A 21,338-nucleotide genomic window follows, 5' to 3' on the forward strand; every position below is an offset into this window, starting at 1 on the left:
GGGCAGCAGATAGAGGCAAAATGCTTAGCACAGCACCTGGCATATAGTAGATGCTACATAAATGTGTGTTCCCTTTCTTGAATCTCAATAAATAATAATAAAAATAATAACTAACATTTATATTGATACTTTGCATATGTCATCTCATTTGATCTTTACAACACAATGTTCACAACCTGGGAGGTATAAGCAGTATTTAGTCCACTGCCTGGCACATAGTAGGTGCTTAAAAATGTCTTTTGGTTGATGGCTACTATTATTCCCATTTTATAGATGAGAAAATTAAGGCTGAAATCGGTTAAGTAACTGGCCCAGCTAATAAATGTAAGGCAGAATTTGAACTTGGGTTCTGCTGCTTAGCAAATGAGTGATTTAGGATAACCCATTTCTCTTCTCAGGGACTCATTTTCCTTATTTATAAATTGGGACATCTTGTGTTCTAAGGTCCCTCCCAGCTCTGACATCCTTTGTTCTAAGCTCTGACATCTTGTGTTTTATGGTCCTGTCCAATTCTGACATGACAAGGGCAGGAAACATTTCTGGGTAAGAGACAAAAGAGCCATGTAGCTATCAGGTCTCTTCTCCAGGTGTAGTCTCACCAGGTGATTGGGGTGGGGTCTCAAGGGTCCTTGACCATTCTAGGGCTTCTCCCTCCCCCCAATCTGCCTCGTCTCCTATTTCTAAGCACTGCTTGATGTTGTACTAGGAATATCCCATCCCCAGCGGGAAATCAGGGAACTAATTAGGTTTGTTGGGACTCTCCGGTTGTATTTTACTTTCTACAGCTACAATTATCCCAGATTTTATCATCCAAGCCAGCCATATTTACAATTTTTCTGTTGAATTAATTATGTTCTGGAGGAGAGATGAAGGGTAATAAAACTCGGAGCACATAAAACAGAGACTGCCACACTGGGCTGGCTTCAGCTTGGCCCGAGATCCTCCTAATTGATACTAAATTCCCTTTGTTCTGCCTTCCCTCACAAATCCACCTTCTATGGCTTTTTTTTTAAGGGGGAAGGAAGAGGTCAGAAGGGGAACAAAGATTCTTTCTATAAAAACAGTACATTTCATAGGATTTTAGATTTAGGACTGAAAGAGACCATCATCTATTCCAAACCTTTCATTTTACAGGAAAGGAAACTGAGACCCAGACAAAGATTCAGATAGGAAAAGGGACTAGAATAAGGTAATACAGTAGTACAGCCAGAATTTGAGGCTGAACATAGGCCAGTAGAATTGTTAACAATATATGTGTTGTTATTTCTTCTAATTAGAGTATGAATCCTTTGAGAACAGAATAAGTCTTATGATCAGGTGAAATAGTGGATAGAGCATTGGGTTTGGAATCAGGAAAACCTCAGTTCAAATCTTGCCTCAGAAACTTAAGAGCTAACAGTGTGTGTCACTTAATTTTTCTGTCTTTCAGTTTCCCTGTCTGTAAAATGAAGGGATTGGTTCCAGTGGCTTTTAAGGTTCCTTCTGGTTCTAAAGGTATGATGTTACATTTCTTCTCTGGGTATAATCCCCAATTCTTAGCATAGTGTTTGGAACATAGAAAATACATGATAAATGCCTTTCCATTTAGTATTACTAAGAAATTCCCAACAAGTTGTTCTCTAGTAAATACTTAAAGAGCCTACTATATGCAAAGCATGGTGGTGTGTGCTGGGAATATAAAAACAAAAATGGAACCATTCCTACTATTAAGGAGCTATTCTGCTAAAGACTGGAGAAAGAATATAGATAAGTAAAAATAACAGACAGGCAGGTGGTGAGGTAGATAAAATGCTGGGCCTGGAATGAGAAACTAATCAAATCAGACCTCAGAACTGACTAGATGTGTGACTCTGGGCAAGTCACTTAACCCTAATAGACTCTGAAAAAAAGGAAGATCTAATGAAAAACAGAGGTGAAGTGAAATCAAGATGCAGGCATGGCATAGAATCTGTGTTGTATGGAGACGAGAGTTGGAATTCTGAGCTGAGTGAACATGCTGACCAATTGCTTCAGAACACAATGATGGAACAATAGGAAGAAAGCCTGGAAAGGCAGGCTGGAGTTAGGTTGGAGTTTAAATGCCAGGCTGAGGAATATGTATTTTGTTTTAGAGGTGATAGGAAGCCACTAAAGATTTTTGAGCTCAAGACTGACATAAAGTTATGCTTTAAGATTATTTTATACTGCTTTCAAAATATTTTAAATAGTATTTTATTTTTTCCAAATACATGCAAAGAAAGTTTACAACATTCACCTTTGCAAAACCTTTTGTTCCAAATTTTTCTCCCTTCCCTCCCTCCTCAAGACAACAAGCAATCCAATATAGGTTAAACATGTACAATTTTTAAAGATTATTTTGACAGTAATGTAGAATAGAAGCCACATGGAGTCCACAATACTACTGAGTGTGGCCTGAACTAGGATAAAATGTATTTGGGAATTATTTAATCAAATAAATAAAAATACAATAAAACATTAATAATGTCAATATGTGCTTTTCTAAGTCAATATGTGACCCATAAAGATACTTTTGTATGGTTTAGTGATCCCTATTTTTATTTGAATTTAATGTCACTTGTATAGATGCAGGAGAAGAAAGAGTCCAAAAGATGAGAAATGAATTAGAATATCAGTGATAAATTCTGGGTTAGAGATGACAAGGGTTTCATCAAGAATGGCAGTTGTATTAGTGGAGAGAAGGAAATGTTCATGAGATGAGTTGTGTAGGTAGCCTCAAAATATGGCAAATGATTCAATGTGAGGGGTAAGGAAGAGTAGAGAAATGAGAATGACTTTGAGTTTATGAACCTGAGTGATCACAAGAAAATGGCTCCCTCCCTTCCTTCCTCCCTCCCTCCTTCTCTTCCTTCCTTCCTTCCTTCCTTCCTTCCTTCCTTCCTTCCTTCCTTCCTTCCTTCCTTCCTTCCTTCCTGAAATAAGAAATTTGGAGGATCAGGGATGCTGCCTTGAGGATCACTGAGCTCCTCAATGATAAAATGTTTTCAAACAGAGGCTGGATTGGTCCAAAATATTGTAGAGGGAATTTCTGCTTAAATATCAATTGGATTTGCATATCTTCTATAAATTCTGTTCATTTACTGCCTATGTGACCTTAGACAAGACATTTAACCTTTTAGGACTTTATTGGTAAAGGAGGGTGAACTTATATGCTCGGTAAGGTCCCTTTCAATTCTGAATACTATACTTGTCACTGAAGATCTTCATTCATTTTTAATTATGCTGATTCTCTAGGAGAAGGTGAGTGGGAGATAGGATGTGGAAGGACACACTGATCTTGGGGCAAGACAACCATTTCTCCCCAAGAAGAAGGGCTTGTTTAAACATTCTCACCTTTTGAAAGTCTGAGAAGGAGGTGTGATACCAATACCAATCTCTCTGATCTGGTATTCCTCCACCTCCAGGCTGTGTACCCCCCTCTCCTAAGCTGCACCTGTTTCTCAAGGGAGAAATCCCAGTCTTAGCATTTTTCTCAGAAGCTGCATCAGAATGAGCCAATTCTGAGACAGCAATAGTTGAGGAGGACGTGGGACAAGACAGTCACTGGCAGAGAGAAGAAAGGCAGCTTTCGGCCCCTTGGCTCAGTGCCACATTTCTGTTTTGGAAACCATGCAAATTTCTGCCTTTACAAAGGGTTCTGCTTAGAGACCAAGGTGGGGGGAGTGATAAATGGGGAATGGGAATGGAGGCCTCATTAGTGAAGGATGGAGAAAAAAAGAGCTTAGTAGGTGTAGTCTAGAAAGTTTGTTTCTATCACAAATCCTAAAGGTAGAAACCAAATCTGTTCAGTCTATAGGTTCAATAAACACTTAATAATTGACTCAAAAATACCCAATAGATATTTTCAGAGAGATTTGATTTTTTTTTTCCAGGTAGGATTACCTTAACTGTCAAAAAAAAGTGTTTTTAAAAAGATTGGCTCCATCTTAACATCTCAAAACTTAGGACTTTCCATAAGGCAGCACTCTCACTGAAAATCAGAGATGTGGACACAGCAATTTCCAAATATTCAGGCATCTTAAATAGTGCTAAGATAAACATTTCTTTAAATGTTAATGGAGGAATCAAAGGCTTCCACTTTGGGAAACGCTGGCTGGCAAAACAGATGCTCTCAAACAAATAAACAAAAAAAAGTTTGATTTGGGTTATTTAGACTCACTTAGAGAACATGAGAAGTTAAAGGTTAGAAACATATCTGTAGGACTGACAGGGCCATAATGAGATGTCTCTCCCCTCAAAAATGATGACAATAATCAGATCTTGTATTTAAGTAATATTTTATAATTTATAAGCTGTTTTAAAATGAATTATCTCGTGTGATCTTTGCAATAGTTCTGGTAGGTAGGATGATGGAATCAATGATCATTTACTTTAACCACTCTTCCTTTTAAAGATGAGGAAATTGAGGCTAGGGAAGGAAAATGACTTGTTAACCACAAAGATGGCAGCAGCAATAGCTCACATTTCTTCGATGCTTTCTACCCAGTGGCCTTCTGAAATGGATAGGGCAAAGCCTCATCCCAAATTTACAAGTAAGGAAACTGAAGCTGAGGGGGAAAGTGATTTGCTAAGATTGTGACTAAATATTTCAGTATCAGAGTCATTCCTAATGATACAGCATGATTCCTTGAAGTCAAAAGAAATCATGTATACTATTGTATCCTATTCCCTTATTTTATAGATGAGGGAAAACTCGGGCTCAGAGTGGACAACTTGGCCAAGATCACATGGATAATAGGTGGCAGATCCCGAATTTGGTTTCCAAAGCCAGGATGCTCTTTGTATCACATGGCTCACTCCCATCACTTAGGATGAAAAGCTGTATCCAATCCTCACTGTTACCAAGACATGTGTCACTGTTAGAATATGTGGACAGTGAGGAAGCTTCTTTCTACAGTCCTAATTTTTCTCCACAGCTGGATGGGGCCAGGACCTCGGGCACTATAGGCACTGAACTACGCGCAACCTCCCTGCTTGGCAGGAAGTTGTAGCTCTGGATGCCAAATGTTGACACACTGTATTCAGTATCGACTGGGGACCTTTTAGAAACATTCAGTCTAACATAATAGACTAATTCATTAGCACCCCATGGGTCTAGCCGGGGAGATGCTGAAGCACAAGCATCGTGAGCTAGAAAAACACTGCCTTAAGGAATGACAGATTAAAATATCTTTCCCGTGATATAACTGTTAGTGCAGGGAAGTGGCATTAATTGTGATTGCTTATCTATTAATTTATTATAATTCTTTTTTTTCCACCTCCAGGCATTTACCTACACATGACATGTACGAGGGGCTCAGCTGGGGCTGATTAATACGAGGTTATCTGCAAACGACTCAGAGCTGCCTGGAATAGATAATGGCAGCTAGGGTAATTAAAATGTCTTCTGCATTTGAGAAATAAGTTTCAGTAATTTTTTAAGTGGGTGAGTCTATGACGTTGGTTTCCGAAAGGGAACAAGATGGATAGGCTTTCACTCCTCACCAAACATGTCTATTTTCGGTCAATTGCCAGAAGTCAACATGGAAGTGGGAAGGGAACTCTGTTGTTGTACCTATAATTCAGTTCAATTCAACTGAATATATTAAGTATCATATATTAAGTACACATATTAAATATCTACTAGTTGTGATGTCAAGAGGCAGTGTGATGTAATGGATAATAAGGATAGAGATATTTGGGTTCAACTCTTGTCTCTGAAACATTGTGTGAGCCAAATATCAAAGTCCATTTCCATGGAATTCTCCATTAATGGAGACTGATTATTCAAAGCTCTGATCCTGTGTGAGAGGCAGAGTTGATAAGAGCTTAGGAGAATAGAGGAGTTCTTGCTTTTCTTGCTTCCAACATTTCTAGACTTTCTTCAGTTCTATGAAGGGTGAGAAAGACTCGAGGGACAAACTGGAATAATCAGGTTGCCAGTTCCTTAACATATCATTATGTTAGGTGGTGAAGTAAATAGAGTTCTGATTCTGGAGTCAAGAAAAGATGAGTTCAAATGAAGTCTCATGCTTCCTACCTGTGTGATTTTCAGTAAGTCATTTAACTTCTCCATGCCTCAGTTTTCCCCAACTGTAAAAATGCAGATAAAATAATAACATCTACCTCAACCCTGTTCTGAGGATCGAGTGAGAAAATATTCATAAAACACTTAGTATAGTGACTAGCAAATAGTAAATGCTTAGTAGATACTTGTTGTCTAACTTAAAGACGAGTTGCTGATCTGTATGAGTGGAGATTTCCATATAAGGAGTTTGCTGTACAAATGGAATCACAAATTAGAAGCCATTGTTTTTAAAAATGTGAGGTGTTTGATTACTCTGAAGGACTTATGATGAAAAATTCTCTCCATATCTAACTTTATTTTTCTTGAGGGTTTTTATTTTCATTGGGGGAGAGCTAGGTTTTCTTTCACAGCATGACTTTTATGGAAATGTTTTTGCATAGCTTCACATGTGCTTTCTAAATTGTGGATGGGAAAGAGGGAGAGAACCTAGAACTCAAAAGATTTTAAAAACAAATTTTAAAAAATAATTTTAAAAGTAATAGTGCAAAATATTAAATAAATGAATTTAAAGAAAAATGTGGTGGTGTGCTAGGCTCTAGACATACGAAAACAAACCATATACCAATATAAGCACTGTCCTCAGGAAGCTAACATTCTATTAGAGAAATTGATTATGTACACAAAATGAATAGAGAACAAGGAAAATTAAGGCAGGAAAGAGTCCTTCAGGTCTTCTGACAGCTGAGGTTTCTTAAGATGAAAAACAAAGGCAAAGAATGCCAGAAACCTAGTGATTCCCTGACTCCCTGCTCATGTATTAGAGTCTGACTCACAGCAACTAGTTCAGGGTAAGATCCTTATGATAAATATGGTGGGCTGAGTGTGGTTATTTTTTGTTTGTCCTTGGTTTTGAAAAGGACCAATAACATCAAAAATCAGGACTCATGATGGCTCTCGGTGTGATTGGTGATCTTGGTATCTGAGATCTGACCAATCTCTGTGTTCCACAATGCTTGTTTCAGCCCCCTTCATGCCTGTTGGAACAAAAAGTTCTCATCCACCCAATTCTACTGAGTGTAGACCATTCCACTGGATGTGATATAATCCTCCTGGAGTCTCCATGTCAAGTATAGAGAGTCCAGCTCTTCCCTACTGTTTCCTACAGTGATTTGGCAAAGGGGCCAAGAAGACCCTTCTCCTGTCAACAGTCACACAGAGGACATGTCCATCCTAATCTCAGAAGAGAAGCTGTGGGTTAGGAGAAAAATTTCCTCATTCAATACTAAAAGGCATGAAAGGAAAGACAAGGATAGTGCAGAACCTGAACCTGTTTGTAGAATATGAAAAAGGAAGAGGCAGTGTGTGGGTGGGCATGGGATGCTCTATACTGGGAGCAGGGTACTAGAGAGAGACAGATTCCTGGCAACACTGAGGGACCAGGAGGCTAGCAAAGATCACATGAATCATTAGGCATGACAAAGAAGGGATCTCTTCCTTTTCTGATATATTCCACAGTACTGAAGGTGAAGAGTTGTTTTTGTTATTTATACATATATATATGAGAGTAAGTAAAAGAAGCATAGATGATATATAGCAGAATCTCAAAGGTGCGTCTGAAAGAAAAGTGTTGAAAAGTAGAACATTCTACTTCCCCAGAAGTTATGAAACTTCTGGCACTTTTGCCATCATCCTTGGACAGAGCAAAAAAGGTATGTATAATGGTACAATGTAGTCTACAGTGAAAAATAACAATAGCTAGTATCATATTTAAATTTTAAGCTTTGCAAAGCACTTTGCAAATATTATATTATTTAATTCTCACAACAATCCTGGGAGATAATTGCTATTATTATCTCCACTTTATGAATGAGGAAACTGAGGCACAGAGAGATTGAATGGCTCTTGGAATAATATAGCTACAAAGTATTTGAGACTAGTTTTGAATTCAACACTTCTTGATTCCAGGCCAGCACAGTATCTAGTTTGAAAGCACAGAATCAGATGATAGGAACCCAGATTTAAAGCTAGAAGAGACTCTGTGAGTCACCTAGCCCATTTTACAGGACACTGGATTTGTGGTCAGGAAGATCTATGTCCAAATCTTGCCTTAGACATTTATTAGATGTGTGACCCTGGGAAAGCCATTTCATCACTTTGCATCATAGCTCCTATTTCATGGGTTTGTTTTCAGGATCAAATGAGATTATATGTATAAAGCACTTTGTTTACTTTAGAGTCATATACACATAGTAATTATTATTTATTATTATCATTATTATAGAGAAGAAACTGAAGTGAAATGACTTATCCAAAATCACATAGGGTAGTGTCAGAGCCAGTATTTGAACTGAGGTACTCTGGCTCCAAATCTAGCACTCTTTTCATTAATACCAAGCAACTGATATTTTTCTACCTATCTTTCTCTCCAGGCCTCAGTTACCCTACCTTGTCAAATGGGAAGGCCAGACTAGATCACCTCCAAATTTCCTTGTAGCTCTAATCCCATAATCTTACCTGTGATTCTACCATGCAATGTCTTCTGGTGTTCTTGAAATGCCTTCCCTCTCTGTGTCTACCTTCCTCTATGTTAATACCTGGGGAGGGACATGACATACTGGAAGGATCCTTCCCTTGGGACAGGAAGCAGTAAAGACCTGAGCCCTGGGCCACTGGCCAGGATCCTGAACTGGGGCATAGATTAGGGTAAGGGAACACCCAAGAAGCTCTAGGTCTCTTTTAAATGGAAGGATCTTGCTTACAGGGTTGGATTCCACCCACCAGGGATCCCCAGGGCTTCCCCATGCCATTGAGACCCTTATGGCTGCTGGGTAGAGCTCAGCCGGCTGAGACTGCAGTCTAATCAAAACACAGAAGGTTAATGAAGGAACTAGCTCACAGCCTGCCCATCTTCCGCCAGTCGCCTGACCTACAACACTCCCCGGGGATCGGCTTGATAATCTAATAGGTCTCAGGTTGTTGTTGGTGGCAGTGTGTGTGTGTGTGTGTGTGTGTGTGTGTGTGTGTGTGTGTGTGTGTGTGTGTGTGTTTCCTTTCCCCTTCTCTCTGTCTCTTCATGTCTAGGACTGTGGGTCTCGCCATAGAAATTCAAATTGGCCGGTGCCCGCGGTGATTAGGAAACAGGATTGAAGTCGGAGAAGAATGAACAACTTCAAAGGAAGCCTTGGCTACTAAAGAGCTCAGGCCCCTGGTGGTCCCGCCCGCAGTGCCCGCCAGAGCCCCGGCCAACGAGAGAGGAGTCTGCATCCACTGTCTGTCAAAGAGGAACCCAAGGCTCCCGCAAAGCCGGCCAGATTTCAAACGTTCTCGGCGTGCTCAGGGCTATGCATTATGCATCTCCGGGAGAGAGAAGGCTGACTAAATATTGATGAAGTAGAGGCCGCCTCCAGCTTTCTGATGCGCGGGGAGGCCCCCTGGGCTCGTTTGGTTGGGGCGGGTTCCCCCCTCATCCCCCACCCCCTCCCAGTAGCGCAGCGAGAGAAATCACGGAAAACGTTCAGGATCAGAAAAGCACATGGTTGTCAGCATCACGGCGCAGGCTGGGCCTCGGCAGTCATGGGGCTGGCTGTGTGGTCAGTGTGTGGGGGTGGAATGGGGGGAGGGGAGGAGGAGGAGGGCAGGGCTCTGGGCCGCAGGGTTGTTCGCAGTGCCCCCAATCCCGGAGGCCAGCAAAGCCCCCTTTCTGCGGGGAACTGGAGCCAAGCCTACACATCAGCCAATCTGTCCAGGAGCTGTTAGGTAATCACTGACAGTGTGGAAACCAGTGCCCGGAGGCTTTCAGGTGCTGACTGGCCCCTTCCATGGCTGCATGGGAAATAACTGACTTCAGGCTGTTATTTCTGAACCTGGCTAGAATGGCAGACTATATTCAAGCCCTGGCCCTCCAGAGAACTCCATTCACCCCATCTTTGTGGTTATTTTTCCCTCTGAGTCGGAACTTCAGAATTCAGTCATAAGAAAAATGGATCTTATCTGTGTCCTTGAGGAGGCATGGAGGTCTTGTCACGTAGAGGTGTGTGTGTGTGTGTGTGTGTGTGTGTGTAAGGGGGTTGGGCAAATCCAATCTGGCCTGTTCTCTTGAAGTGGCAGCTGCTGATGGAAATCTGCCCCAGGTTAGTCTGGCTGAACTCTAGTTTGAAACTGCAGTTTCAAAGTGTCTCCCACTTTTTTCTCTATCCTAGTCTAATAATACTCTAATTGTTTGCAATTGCCAAGGGTAGGGTTGACCCACTGGCACCAAATCCCAACTAAAATCCCACTTTCTATGTGAAGCCTTTCCCAGTCTCTCTTGATTTTAGTGCCTTCCCTTGTTTGATTATTTCCTGTTTATCCTGAATATATCTTGTTTCTATAATTTCCATTAAACTATAAACTCTTTGAGGGCAGGGACTGACTTTGTGTCTTTGTTTGCTATCCCAGTTCTCAACACAGAGCCTGGCACAGAGTCTCTTAATAAATGTTTATATTCATTAAATTCTTGGCAGCCATATGTTGGATCTTCTGAATACCCTTAAATGTCCCCAAAGGACTAATCCCTTTGGAGTAAAGGAAGGGAGAGGAGTAAGACAGCAAAAAGAAGAGAAAGAGACATGAGAGGAAGGAAGAGAAAGACGAGAAGAAAAAAAGGAGAAAGAAGGGGGAAAGGTATTTGATGCAATCTACATAGTTCATTTCCCTGGGAATCAATAGTTCCAATCTGCAGGCTGGGTATTAAGGAGCTGAGGGAGGGTCATCACACAACAGAAATGCCTGAAAAAGCTGCTCAACCTTTTTCAAGCCCAGAATTCATTAGCTTTCTTTCAAAAGGAAACAAAATGTCAATGGCCTTCACAAAAAGGACATTAACAATGCAGATGTTAAGGTTCCTATGACTCAATATAAGTTATTTTTTCAATGATCATATGAGATATTAAGCCTTTAAAAATCCTTTTTCCCCAGCCAAACTCATTTATTTACTGTTTTCTGAACTCAGTATTTTATTCCACCCACCATTCTTCCATGCTTTTGATAGGCCATCCCTCATGCCTGTTATACACTTGCTCCTCATCTCGAGCAGTTTGAATCCTAAACTTCCTTCAAGGCTTGGCCCATCTACTGCTTCCTACGGGAATCTCTTCCTTCTCTCCCAAATTGGCATCCTTTCCCTGATTGAATGATCACAGTGATAGATTTCTATTTATGTGACATATAATTCTAGTAGATTGTAAGCTTGATGATTGTAAGCTTTGTCTTTGTATCCCTTCCACCACACAGTCAGAAGAATGGATAGAGAACTGGCCTTGGAACTAGAAAACGTGTTCAAGTCTCGTCACTGGCATATTACTGGAGGTAAGGCATTTAACTTCTTAATTATTTTGGCAAGACTCTCAGTTAAAGAGAAGGTATGCCATGAAGAGAGTATCTTCATCTGGAGATTCACTATACTAAGGAAATCACAAGTTCAATCCCCTTTTCTATTTATATCTTGGGATATAAATAGCACATAGCACATAGAAGGCTTTAAAAAAATAAATTTTGGTTGGATTTGACTCTGAAAAGCAATAGATATGATTCCTACATGAGAAAGAGTTTGTTTACTTTTCTTTCCATTAGAGCACATTGGCTGAATCATCTGTACACAGACTGGCTGGTCTGTTAGTAGGTGATTTTTTCAATATGGGTCATGACATCAAAATCCTAAAAAGAACTTAAAGGAAATATTTACATGTCTACAATTCCAGTTTCTGTCCTGGCCTGAGATATACATGATAAAGGATATCTAGTCCATTTTAGAACTCATGAGGAAGTTAGATCCTAACAAAAATCTATCATAAATATGTTCCTGTTGTGTCTCAGGGTCCTTTCAGACTCTTCCCATTATTGATTTGGGACCAGCAATTATTAAGGTGATAGTAACTACAGCAGAATAAAGAGGAGAACTAAAATATATGTAGGTATATGTTAGTATGCCTAGAGGAATGTATATGTATATACATATAATATGTACATAAATATATATCATATAAATACTCATAAAATAAAAATACAAACTCCTTTATTCCGCTTTTAAAGCCCCATACAATCTGGCCTTAACCTATGTTTCTGGTCTCCTTGGACATTGATGTATTCCTCCCACTCCTGCATTTTGTGATCCAGCTGAGTTATCTTCTATTCTGTTCTCTACATCACACCATCTCTCATCTCTGGGCCTTTGCTCTGGCAGTTCCCTCATGCCTGGAATGTGCTTCCTTTTCAACCCCTCCCTCAAGGAGTCCTTTTCTTTCTGAAAGATGAAGCTCAGCTACCAGCTTGTGCATGAAGTCTGTCATGAGCTCTCTAGTGAGAGCTCCAGACTAGCCTATATCTTACTACTGTGTGGGTAGGTGACTGTATATCCACACAAAGTACTCAATTACAAATTATACATGCCTTTGCATTTGACTCAGTATTCATATTGTTTTTATTTTATATGTAATAGTGGTCTTCCTCACTAGAAGGTAAACCCATTGCTAAAAGGGATTATTTCACTTTTTGTTCTTGTATCCATAGCACTTAGTATAGTATTGGTACAAAGAAAGTGTTTAATAAATACCTACTGATTGATTGTGTATGTATATGGATCTATATGGTCATATATATACATACATATACATACTGTACTCAGACTTTTGGGATTTTCTGTATCCATACATGAGAACACATATGTATATACAAACATATAATATATGTGTGTATGTATAAATACATACATACATACACACACACACACACACACACACCTAATATACCCATATGTATACAAGATGACCCAAAAGTCTTAGTACAGTTTCAGGCTGTTAAAGTTAAAACTGCAGTGTGTGTGTGTGTGTGTGTGTGTGTGTGTGTGTGCACACGTGTAAGTGCATGTATGTGAGCATTAGATGATGAATGGAAAACTAAGTTGGAGGATATGGATATATCAATGGAGGGATGTTCTTTAAATCCTAAGATTTGCAAAGCCCTTCATCTATATTCTTTCATTTGGTTTTCACAACAAGCCCCTAAGGTACAGGTTATTATTATTCCCATCATACAGGTGAAGAAACTGAGACTAGGAGAAGTCGTCATCTGCCCAAAGTTCCACCAGTGTTTGAAGTGGGTTTAGATCTCAGGTCTTTTTGATTGCAGGTCTTTCACTAGAGCACACTGCTTCTCAATAACCAAGAAATATCAACCTAATTGGCACAGGAGGACCATGGAGCTGGGGTCTGGATTCTAGGAGCTTCAACCATTTTGAGGACTTAGCTCACGTTTAAAGACTTTTACTAAAAACCAGGACTCAATGTAGCAGCCTGGGAGGACCTTACTTGACATATTTGAATCCTCAAAGTCACATGGTCATTATAGGGAAAAGTTAAAACCAAAGAAAACAAAAGTTTTCCCAAACATTCTCTCCTCCCCAGCCCAAGCCTTTCTCCCACTGAACCCTAAACTCCTCAAGTCAGTAAATACACCTTGACCTCAGTTTGTCTGCCTCTCCAAATCCTTCCCTTAATACCCCCTGAAACAAGGGGAGGTCATACTTTACCAGAGTTGTGAAGATAAAGTGGTAATACTCGGTCATCATCCCCATCGCCATGGCCTTTGGAAGAGAATAAAATAGAGTTAGCATCAGTCCATTATGGTCTGGTCTTGAGAAATTAGACATCACCCTTTCACACATCTTCCTGTGCCTTTAGGATGTCAGAACTCTATTAATCTTTTTTTTAGACAGATCACTCAATTAATTCCATAATAAAATCAATTTAGAAATTTGTTTCAAAGTTACAAAGCTTATTTAAGGTAAACAAAATTATCTCTGATGCTAAGATAACACACTCCCATTGTATAAGTATTATAAGCCTTCATTGCAGACATGGAGGAAACCAAAGTATGTCTATAGGTGATGCGCAAGGAGAGGAAAAATAGATCAAGTTGCTGCTTTTCAATTATAATCCCAGTAGTGGGAAGAGTCATTCTTCAGCCATTCATTTTGTTACATTTTGTTGCCCAGGCTTACTTGTGATAAAAGTCACATATAAATGGCATGTCTATATGACCAATGACAGAGTATAGTCTGGAGCTTCCACCAAGTAGAATTTTCCTCTGGGCACAAAATGAGCTCATAGGGGCAGCTAGGTGGCGCAGTGGATAAAGCACCAGCTCTGAAGTCAGGAGGACCTGAGTTCAAATGTGACCTCAGATCTTAATATTTCCTAAATGTGTGACTCTGAACAAGTTATTTAATCCCAATTGCCTCAGGGGGGAAAACACCAAAATGAGCTCATACATGGGTTTTCTGTCTCATTAATATTATGTTATATTATGATATTAATTAACAACTATGCTATATCAGTCAATAATTATATCATATTTTATATATTAAATTATGTTATACATATGAGCAATGTAACATATAAAATATGAGCAGTGTCATAACATGTAAGCAGAACATGGCAGATATCAGATGAGTGGAGTGCAATCCTCTCCCAATATCTCCTAGGGGAAGATGTTCTCTTACCCTTTTATTGGGGTCCTTAGTGCGTAAGGGCCTACTTGTAGTTTGTTTCAGAACATAATGCCCTAGGCTTGGACATATCATCTTAAGCTGCTGATCTGCCTGACTCACTTTGTACAGGAGTTCTAGAATTACCTCCTTGATTTTGATAGACTGAGCCACACTGAAGATGAATCTCAAAGCTGGAATAGGGGCAACAAGTTGTTGGATATGCGGTCTCTTCATTTTACCAAGGAAGTTACAGCAGATATTATATTCCTCCCCCATTCCATCACTTTGGCAGTCTTCCACTTTGTATCTACATAAGGTGTTAAAATACTATAATTTCAAGGAAACAACAAAAATGGGCCATCCATCTAAACCATTTTGCCTGTATTACTCCTCCTCCCAGCCATTTAATTCAATTGAATAAACACTTAATAAATGCTTGCTATGTAGGAGGCACTGTGGCTAATTGTTAGGGAAACAAAAAGAGATGGTATAGTCCCTTCCTTCAAGGAACTTAAAATCTAATGGGGAGAAAACATATAAACAAATAAATACAAAACAAGCCATATAAAGAATAAACAAGAAATCATCAACAGAGGATAGGGTTGCCTAGTGATCCATCCTCACTACTTAGAAGTTGGGGGCTAAGTTTCAGAATATTTGGATTCTTGTCTCTTGTTCTCCTAGTATACTATGCTATGTGGCCTTAAACGAGTAATTTCCCCTCTGAGCTGCAAGTTATCTGCAAAATGAGGAAATGGGATTCAATTGTTGGGCCACAGAATTAGTCTATGGGGTCCATATTGAATCAGGCATAATCTCAATCAATCAACAGATACAACCAAATCATGTAGGTGTCAAAGAAATTAGGGGGTAGAATGGAAGGACTATCTACATCAAAAGGTTAGGAATCATGATTTTTAACACTTCTTAAGGCCCTAAAAATCAACTTTCACTATTGTGAATACCAATATTTGCACAGCTAAGGGAATTTTCACCTGAATTTAATGAATTGTCCTCCTTAAACTGTGACATCTAGAACTAATTACAATTTAACTGACCATATCTGGAGTTTAGAAATAAAACTGATAATCAATCAATAATTATTTATTAAGAGCCTACCATGTTCTAGGGATTGTGCTAAGTGCTGGAGATACAAAAAGAAGCAAAATACAATCTCTACTCTTAAGAAGTTTACAATCTAATGAGAGAGAAAAAAGATGGAGAGCATTCAGATGAATGACCATGATATTCTATATCACATAAGGATCAGTTGAGGGAATTTGGATTGTGTAGCTTGGAGAAGAGAAGACTCAGAGAGGTCATGATGGCTGTCTTTGAGGACTTAAAAAGTTATTACATGGAAGAGAGATTCAACTGATTCTGTTTTGGATCACACAACCAGAAAGACAGTAGAGCAATTACTTTCCCCGCCCCCCTCCAAACAACTCAAAAACATCAGAAAAAACTGCATTTTAGATATAATGGAATTATAATGGAATTCAAAAGATAAGAAGAAATAACACTGCAAAAGGTTAAAATCTCATGTAAAGGTGGGGAATAATTAAATCAATCAGTGAATCATTCTGCTCAATTCTAAGTAACTCCTTTATCCAAATGAGAATGCCACTATTGAATTAGTCATTAAACCAAGGGCATCAGAGTAGGTGAGAACAACCTGGTCAGTCAGTTTTGAAGGAGAAAAGGTTGTTTAATGAAGTGGTATGACATCGCATAGGAGACTCAATCGTGTCTTATGGATCTTTTATAAAACAGCAAATTAGTCAAGACCTTCAGCATTGCAGTATCTGGTTATCGAGTGCCAGAAACAATTCCAGTCAAACCCCTGACAGAGAATCATTTGGGAACGAGGGAAAGAGAGCACTTGGACTCCTTCTCTATTCTTGACCAAAGGAAAACTTCATAAGTTTTGGAAGGTTGAAAGATTTAGATTTCTCATTGTCATCTTAGAAGTCAGCATCCCTGGATCAGCAGTCTGTACCCCTGAAACATATGCATAGGTAGCTGAAAGAATACTGAAGAATACTAGGAATACTGAGATAAGTCAGTTTCAAGTCTCTATAAGAACCTAGCAGAAGGTTACACCATGACTCAAGGAAATTTCATGAAAGGTGAAAAAGGAACTTCAGCAAAAGAACTTCCAAAAGATATATTAACCCTCCAAGTTTGAACCCAATTTCCCTTGGGCTCTCAATATACTTCTACAAAAGTGTGCCCCTAATTTGGAGAGATGTTTTTTATTTATTTTTATTTTTATTTTATTTTATTTTATAATAACTTTATATTGACAGAATCCATGCCAGGGTAATTTTTTTACAACATTATCCCTTGCACTCACTTCTGTTCCAATTTTTCCCCTCCCTCCCTCCACCCCCTCCCCTAGATGGCAAGCAATCCTATATATGTTAGATATGTTGGAGTATATCCTAGAAACAATATATGTTTGCAGAACCGAACAGTTCTTGGAGAGATATTTTGTAGCAGTTCTTCTCATTGCTATACAATAGCAATAGTGAGAGCTCATAAGCTTAGCAACAGTCACCTTCTGGGCACTCAATCAGCTAGTCTGGGTGAGTTGAGAGAGTGATTCACAGAAGTAGCTTTGTGCTGTTTGGTTCTAGTGAGCAGAATCAGGAACAACTGAGAGAAATCTCCAAGAACTTAATCTAGGCTTGATGTAGGGAAAAAAATTTCTAAAAATTATAGTTCTCCTAAAGTAGGAGGCAATGAGTTTACCCTATAGACAATTACCTTCAAACAGAGGCCATTTATCAATTGATAAATTTGTTGTTGTTGAGTCATTTTTCAATTGTGTCAATTTCTTCATGACTCCATTTAAGGTTTTCTGGGGAAAGATCCTGTAGTGGTTTACCATTTCATTCTCCAGTTCATTTTACAGATGAGAAAACCTAGGCAAACAAGGTGAAGGGACTTGCCCAGAGTCACACAGCTAGTAAATGTCTAAGATCAGATTTGAATTCAGGAAGATGAATCTTCCTGGTTCTAGGCTTGGCACTCTTTCTCCACTATAGTGCCGCCTAGATGCCCTGAAATAGGAATTCCTTTTCAGATGTGGCTTACACTAGATGGCTCCTGGAGTCATTTCCTGCTCTAAAAGACTGTGGGGTTTTTTTTGGCTAATAATTAATCTCACTAAACATAACACTTCAGGCCTTCAAGGGGTGTGGAAGCTGTCCACCTACACAGAATGCAGTCATACCATGACAATTCTCATGAGGATGAAAAATTCATCTCTTGGTAGCCAACTTTCTAGTAATAAGCCTCTTTAAACTTAGGTAAGCTGGTTTTTGGATGACAGAAGCACAGTCTGCTAACTTGGATCTTTTCAGGCTGGAAAAACTTATTAGACCTTTCATTCCCCTTTGATAATATTTGATGCCTGGGGTCATCTCTACCTCCAGATGAGGCATCAGAGAAGAATGTCAGTGGAGGAATCAATGAATCTTAGAGATGGAAGGGCTCTCAAACCATACCTGAATAGGAATCACCTTTACAATTTACCTTACCTATGTGATTTACCTATGAGTTTTGGCTCAAAGAACATTGTAGTGCAATAGTATTTCAAATTCACACAACACTTTCCTCCAAGCTTCTTTGTGAGGTAGAGAGTAGAAGTATTGTCATCTCTATTGTACAGATATGTAAACTAAACCCCAGGTAGATGACATGACTTGATTATTCTTACATTACCAGAAATCAGCAGATTTAAGGCTTAGACCCAGGTCTTCTATTGTAAGTCTAGAGTTCTTTCCAATGTATCACCACCCACTCTATATTCTCTACTTACTTAGACAGACTTTCAGAGGATATTTGATCCAATCAACACCCAAACCAGAAACCTCTTAGAATATCCCAAAGAAGCAGGAATGCAGATAGATATTTTTAATACTTTCAATGAAAGGGCACTCATTATCTTATGATACAAACTATTTCACTTTGGAATGGCTCTAATTGTTAGGAGTTTTTCTTCATGTCTATATCAAACTGAAACCTGTCTCTGCCTCTTCCATTTACTCCTAAGCCTCCCAAAACTCCAATTTCTGCTTTCTAGGACCAAGGAGAACAAATTCAACTCTTCTTTCATGTAACAATCCCTCAAGTACTAAAAGACCATTAAGTTTTCCTTTAACTTATCTCTTTTCCAGATAAAATATCTCCATTTTCTTCAACTATTCTTCATACAGCATAAGCTTTCATAATCCTAGTTATCCTTATCTGGACCTTCTCCAATTCACTAAGTTTCTTCCTAAAATATAGCAACCAGAATTGAACTCAACATTTCCAATGTGCTCTGACCAGGATCACTGCTTCCTTTGTTCTGGATGTTATATTTCTCTTAATAAAATCTAAAATAACATTAGCTTTTTTGGCTGCTGGTCACACTATTGACTCATATTGACCCTGCTGTCCACTGAAAACACTCTGATCTTTTTCATATAAAAAATAATGCCTTACTTATCCTGTACTTATAAAGTTGATTTGTAGCAATTTAAATGGAGAAGATAATAATAATTAAGCCCATTTATATAATAATAGCATTTCAGTATTTCAAAGCTGTGTGGGTGCTCTTTCCACCAACAGAAATTCACAAGATTATTCCGTCTTGTTAGAATTGGTTCATTGTTTTAGCCTGTCAAGGTCTTTTGGATCTTACCTTCTCTAGGGAGTTTTGCCTCTCCAACCCTCCTCTTCCAACCAGCAACACTGTCATACTAGTTAAAACTTAACCATATGTTATTTAATTTTGTTCTGTTTCATAGGTGTACATCTCATCTCCTCAACTGAACTTGACACTTCTTGAGGGGCAGCCAAAGATCACCTCTCCCCCTCTCTCCTGTATAAAACCTACCACAGGAATAAAAGAAAGCTGTTTTGGGTAGAGACACATATATAATTGGTGTATATGCATATGTGCGCATGTGTGTGTGTGATCACATGCATGTTATTTCCCTATGCCCTAGACTTCCTCTGTATCTCATGACACTTGTATGTGATCTACATATAAAATTAGCTATGTTAAACAGAAAGCTCTGGTAGTTATAAGTCATATATCTTAAAAGGCATTTTGAATTCTAATCAGATATCCTCAGGTCAATAAAACTCTCAAAGACACACACACACACACACACACACACACACACCTCTTTTATGAAATGTGCATTAATAGAATTAAGTCAATTAGTGAAAATTCAAATCACTCATGGGCCTGGGATCATAGTTTTTCCTATTGAAGGAAATCAGGACTCTGAAGAGCACACCACATTTAGGAATCCTTCCAGCCATTTTCTATCCTAAGCAACTGGAAGCTATCCAGGGTGCTGAAGAAGGATATTTGTGAGGGATACCCAATACCTCTCCGAGGGTAGAAGGAAGCATTAGATATGTTCATGGTAACACTCCGAACACGTTGCTTGATATTTGGACTGGAAGACTTCCAGCAAAGGTGACTGCAGAGTGAACTTCCCGTATGTTGAGTGCCTTTTTCCTACTGACTTTTGTTTAGAGATAGAGCCTGTACTCAGCAAGCACTGGGGAAGTCTAGCTGTTATGAATTTAAATGATAGGATTTAGAGCTGGAAGGAATCTTTAAAAATCCTCTAATTTGGATCTTCTTAACCTGTGGTCCATGATCTTCTAAAACTATTTGAGAATAATTTTTAGTTTCCTTTGTAATCTTATGTATTTTATTTTATCCACTTAAAAACATAAGATTCACCAGAATGCCATTGAGATTTGTGACACAAAAACTCTGTTCAAATCAAAGTCCATTTTGTATAAATGGGCAATTGATATTAGAGAAAGGGAAGGTTCTTGTTATTTTTTGCTATGATGTGTATGTTATAGTTGTTAAAAGTATGATAAAAAGTAAACATATGCTATGTTATATATGACATATATGTTATATATAAAATATATATCACATATGTTTGTAGATAAAAATTAGGATACAGTTGCATAGATATGGATTATATAGATTTTTTTAAGAATTGGTACTCATATCTCCTTAATACTCTGTTCCTCTGATTGGAGTGCTGGGATGCATAGTAAAAAAAAAAAAAAAAAAAAAAAACTTCTATAAACTCTATCTTAAGAGAGTTCCAAGGCCAGCCATGTCTTCATATAGATTGTATTACATCACATAAATGTGAATATGTGCAGATATTTATCATGCATATGTTAATGCAATATACAATATGTATTGTTCAGAGTTGTTTCAGTCTTGGTCAACTCTTTATGACCCCATTTGGGGCTTTGTTGGAAAAGATCCTAGAGTGGTTTGCCCTTTCCTTCTGCAGCTCATTTTATAGATGAGGAAACTGAGGCAAACAGAGTTAAGCAACTTGTCCAAGGTCACAAGCTAGTAAATGTCTGTGACCAGATTTAAACTCAAAAAGATAGGTCTTCTCAATTTCAGATCCAGCACTTTGCCACATAGCTACTTCATATAATATTGCCCATATCTAATGAATGTGCAGGCATGAACAAAATGTTATCAATTATGCTTTCATTGTTTATGTTGTGTTATATGTCATATGTGTTATATATTTTATATATTATACAAATTAGTATATCTGTAAGTGGTATGTAATATGTATATATTATTTAAGACATACATGTTTTATATTTGTTATATTGCATATCTATATGTGTATATGTATTTAAAGATAAAGTTTCGACTTGTGTCTAGATTTCCCTGGCTCTGAAGCTGGCTTTCTACCCACTATTTCATTCAGTCTCTCAAATAGGAGG

General features: G+C 38.6%; 1 protein-coding gene across 2 annotated transcripts in view; it reads right to left on the bottom strand.

Moving 5' to 3' along the window:
* GRIK3 (glutamate ionotropic receptor kainate type subunit 3) overlaps window positions 1-21,338 on the bottom strand; it is a 323,335-nt gene that overhangs the window by 102,541 nt on the left and 199,456 nt on the right. For both annotated transcript variants that reach the window (XM_051987712.1, XM_051987711.1), the window contains exon 5: window positions 13,590-13,643. In XM_051987712.1, coding sequence (XP_051843672.1) covers window positions 13,590-13,643 — 54 coding nt within the window. The remainder of the gene's footprint in view (window positions 1-13,589; window positions 13,644-21,338) is intronic.

Source organism: Antechinus flavipes, chromosome 3 (assembly GCF_016432865.1).
Source record: "Antechinus flavipes isolate AdamAnt ecotype Samford, QLD, Australia chromosome 3, AdamAnt_v2, whole genome shotgun sequence".
Classification (NCBI taxonomy): Eukaryota; Metazoa; Chordata; class Mammalia; order Dasyuromorphia; family Dasyuridae; genus Antechinus; species Antechinus flavipes.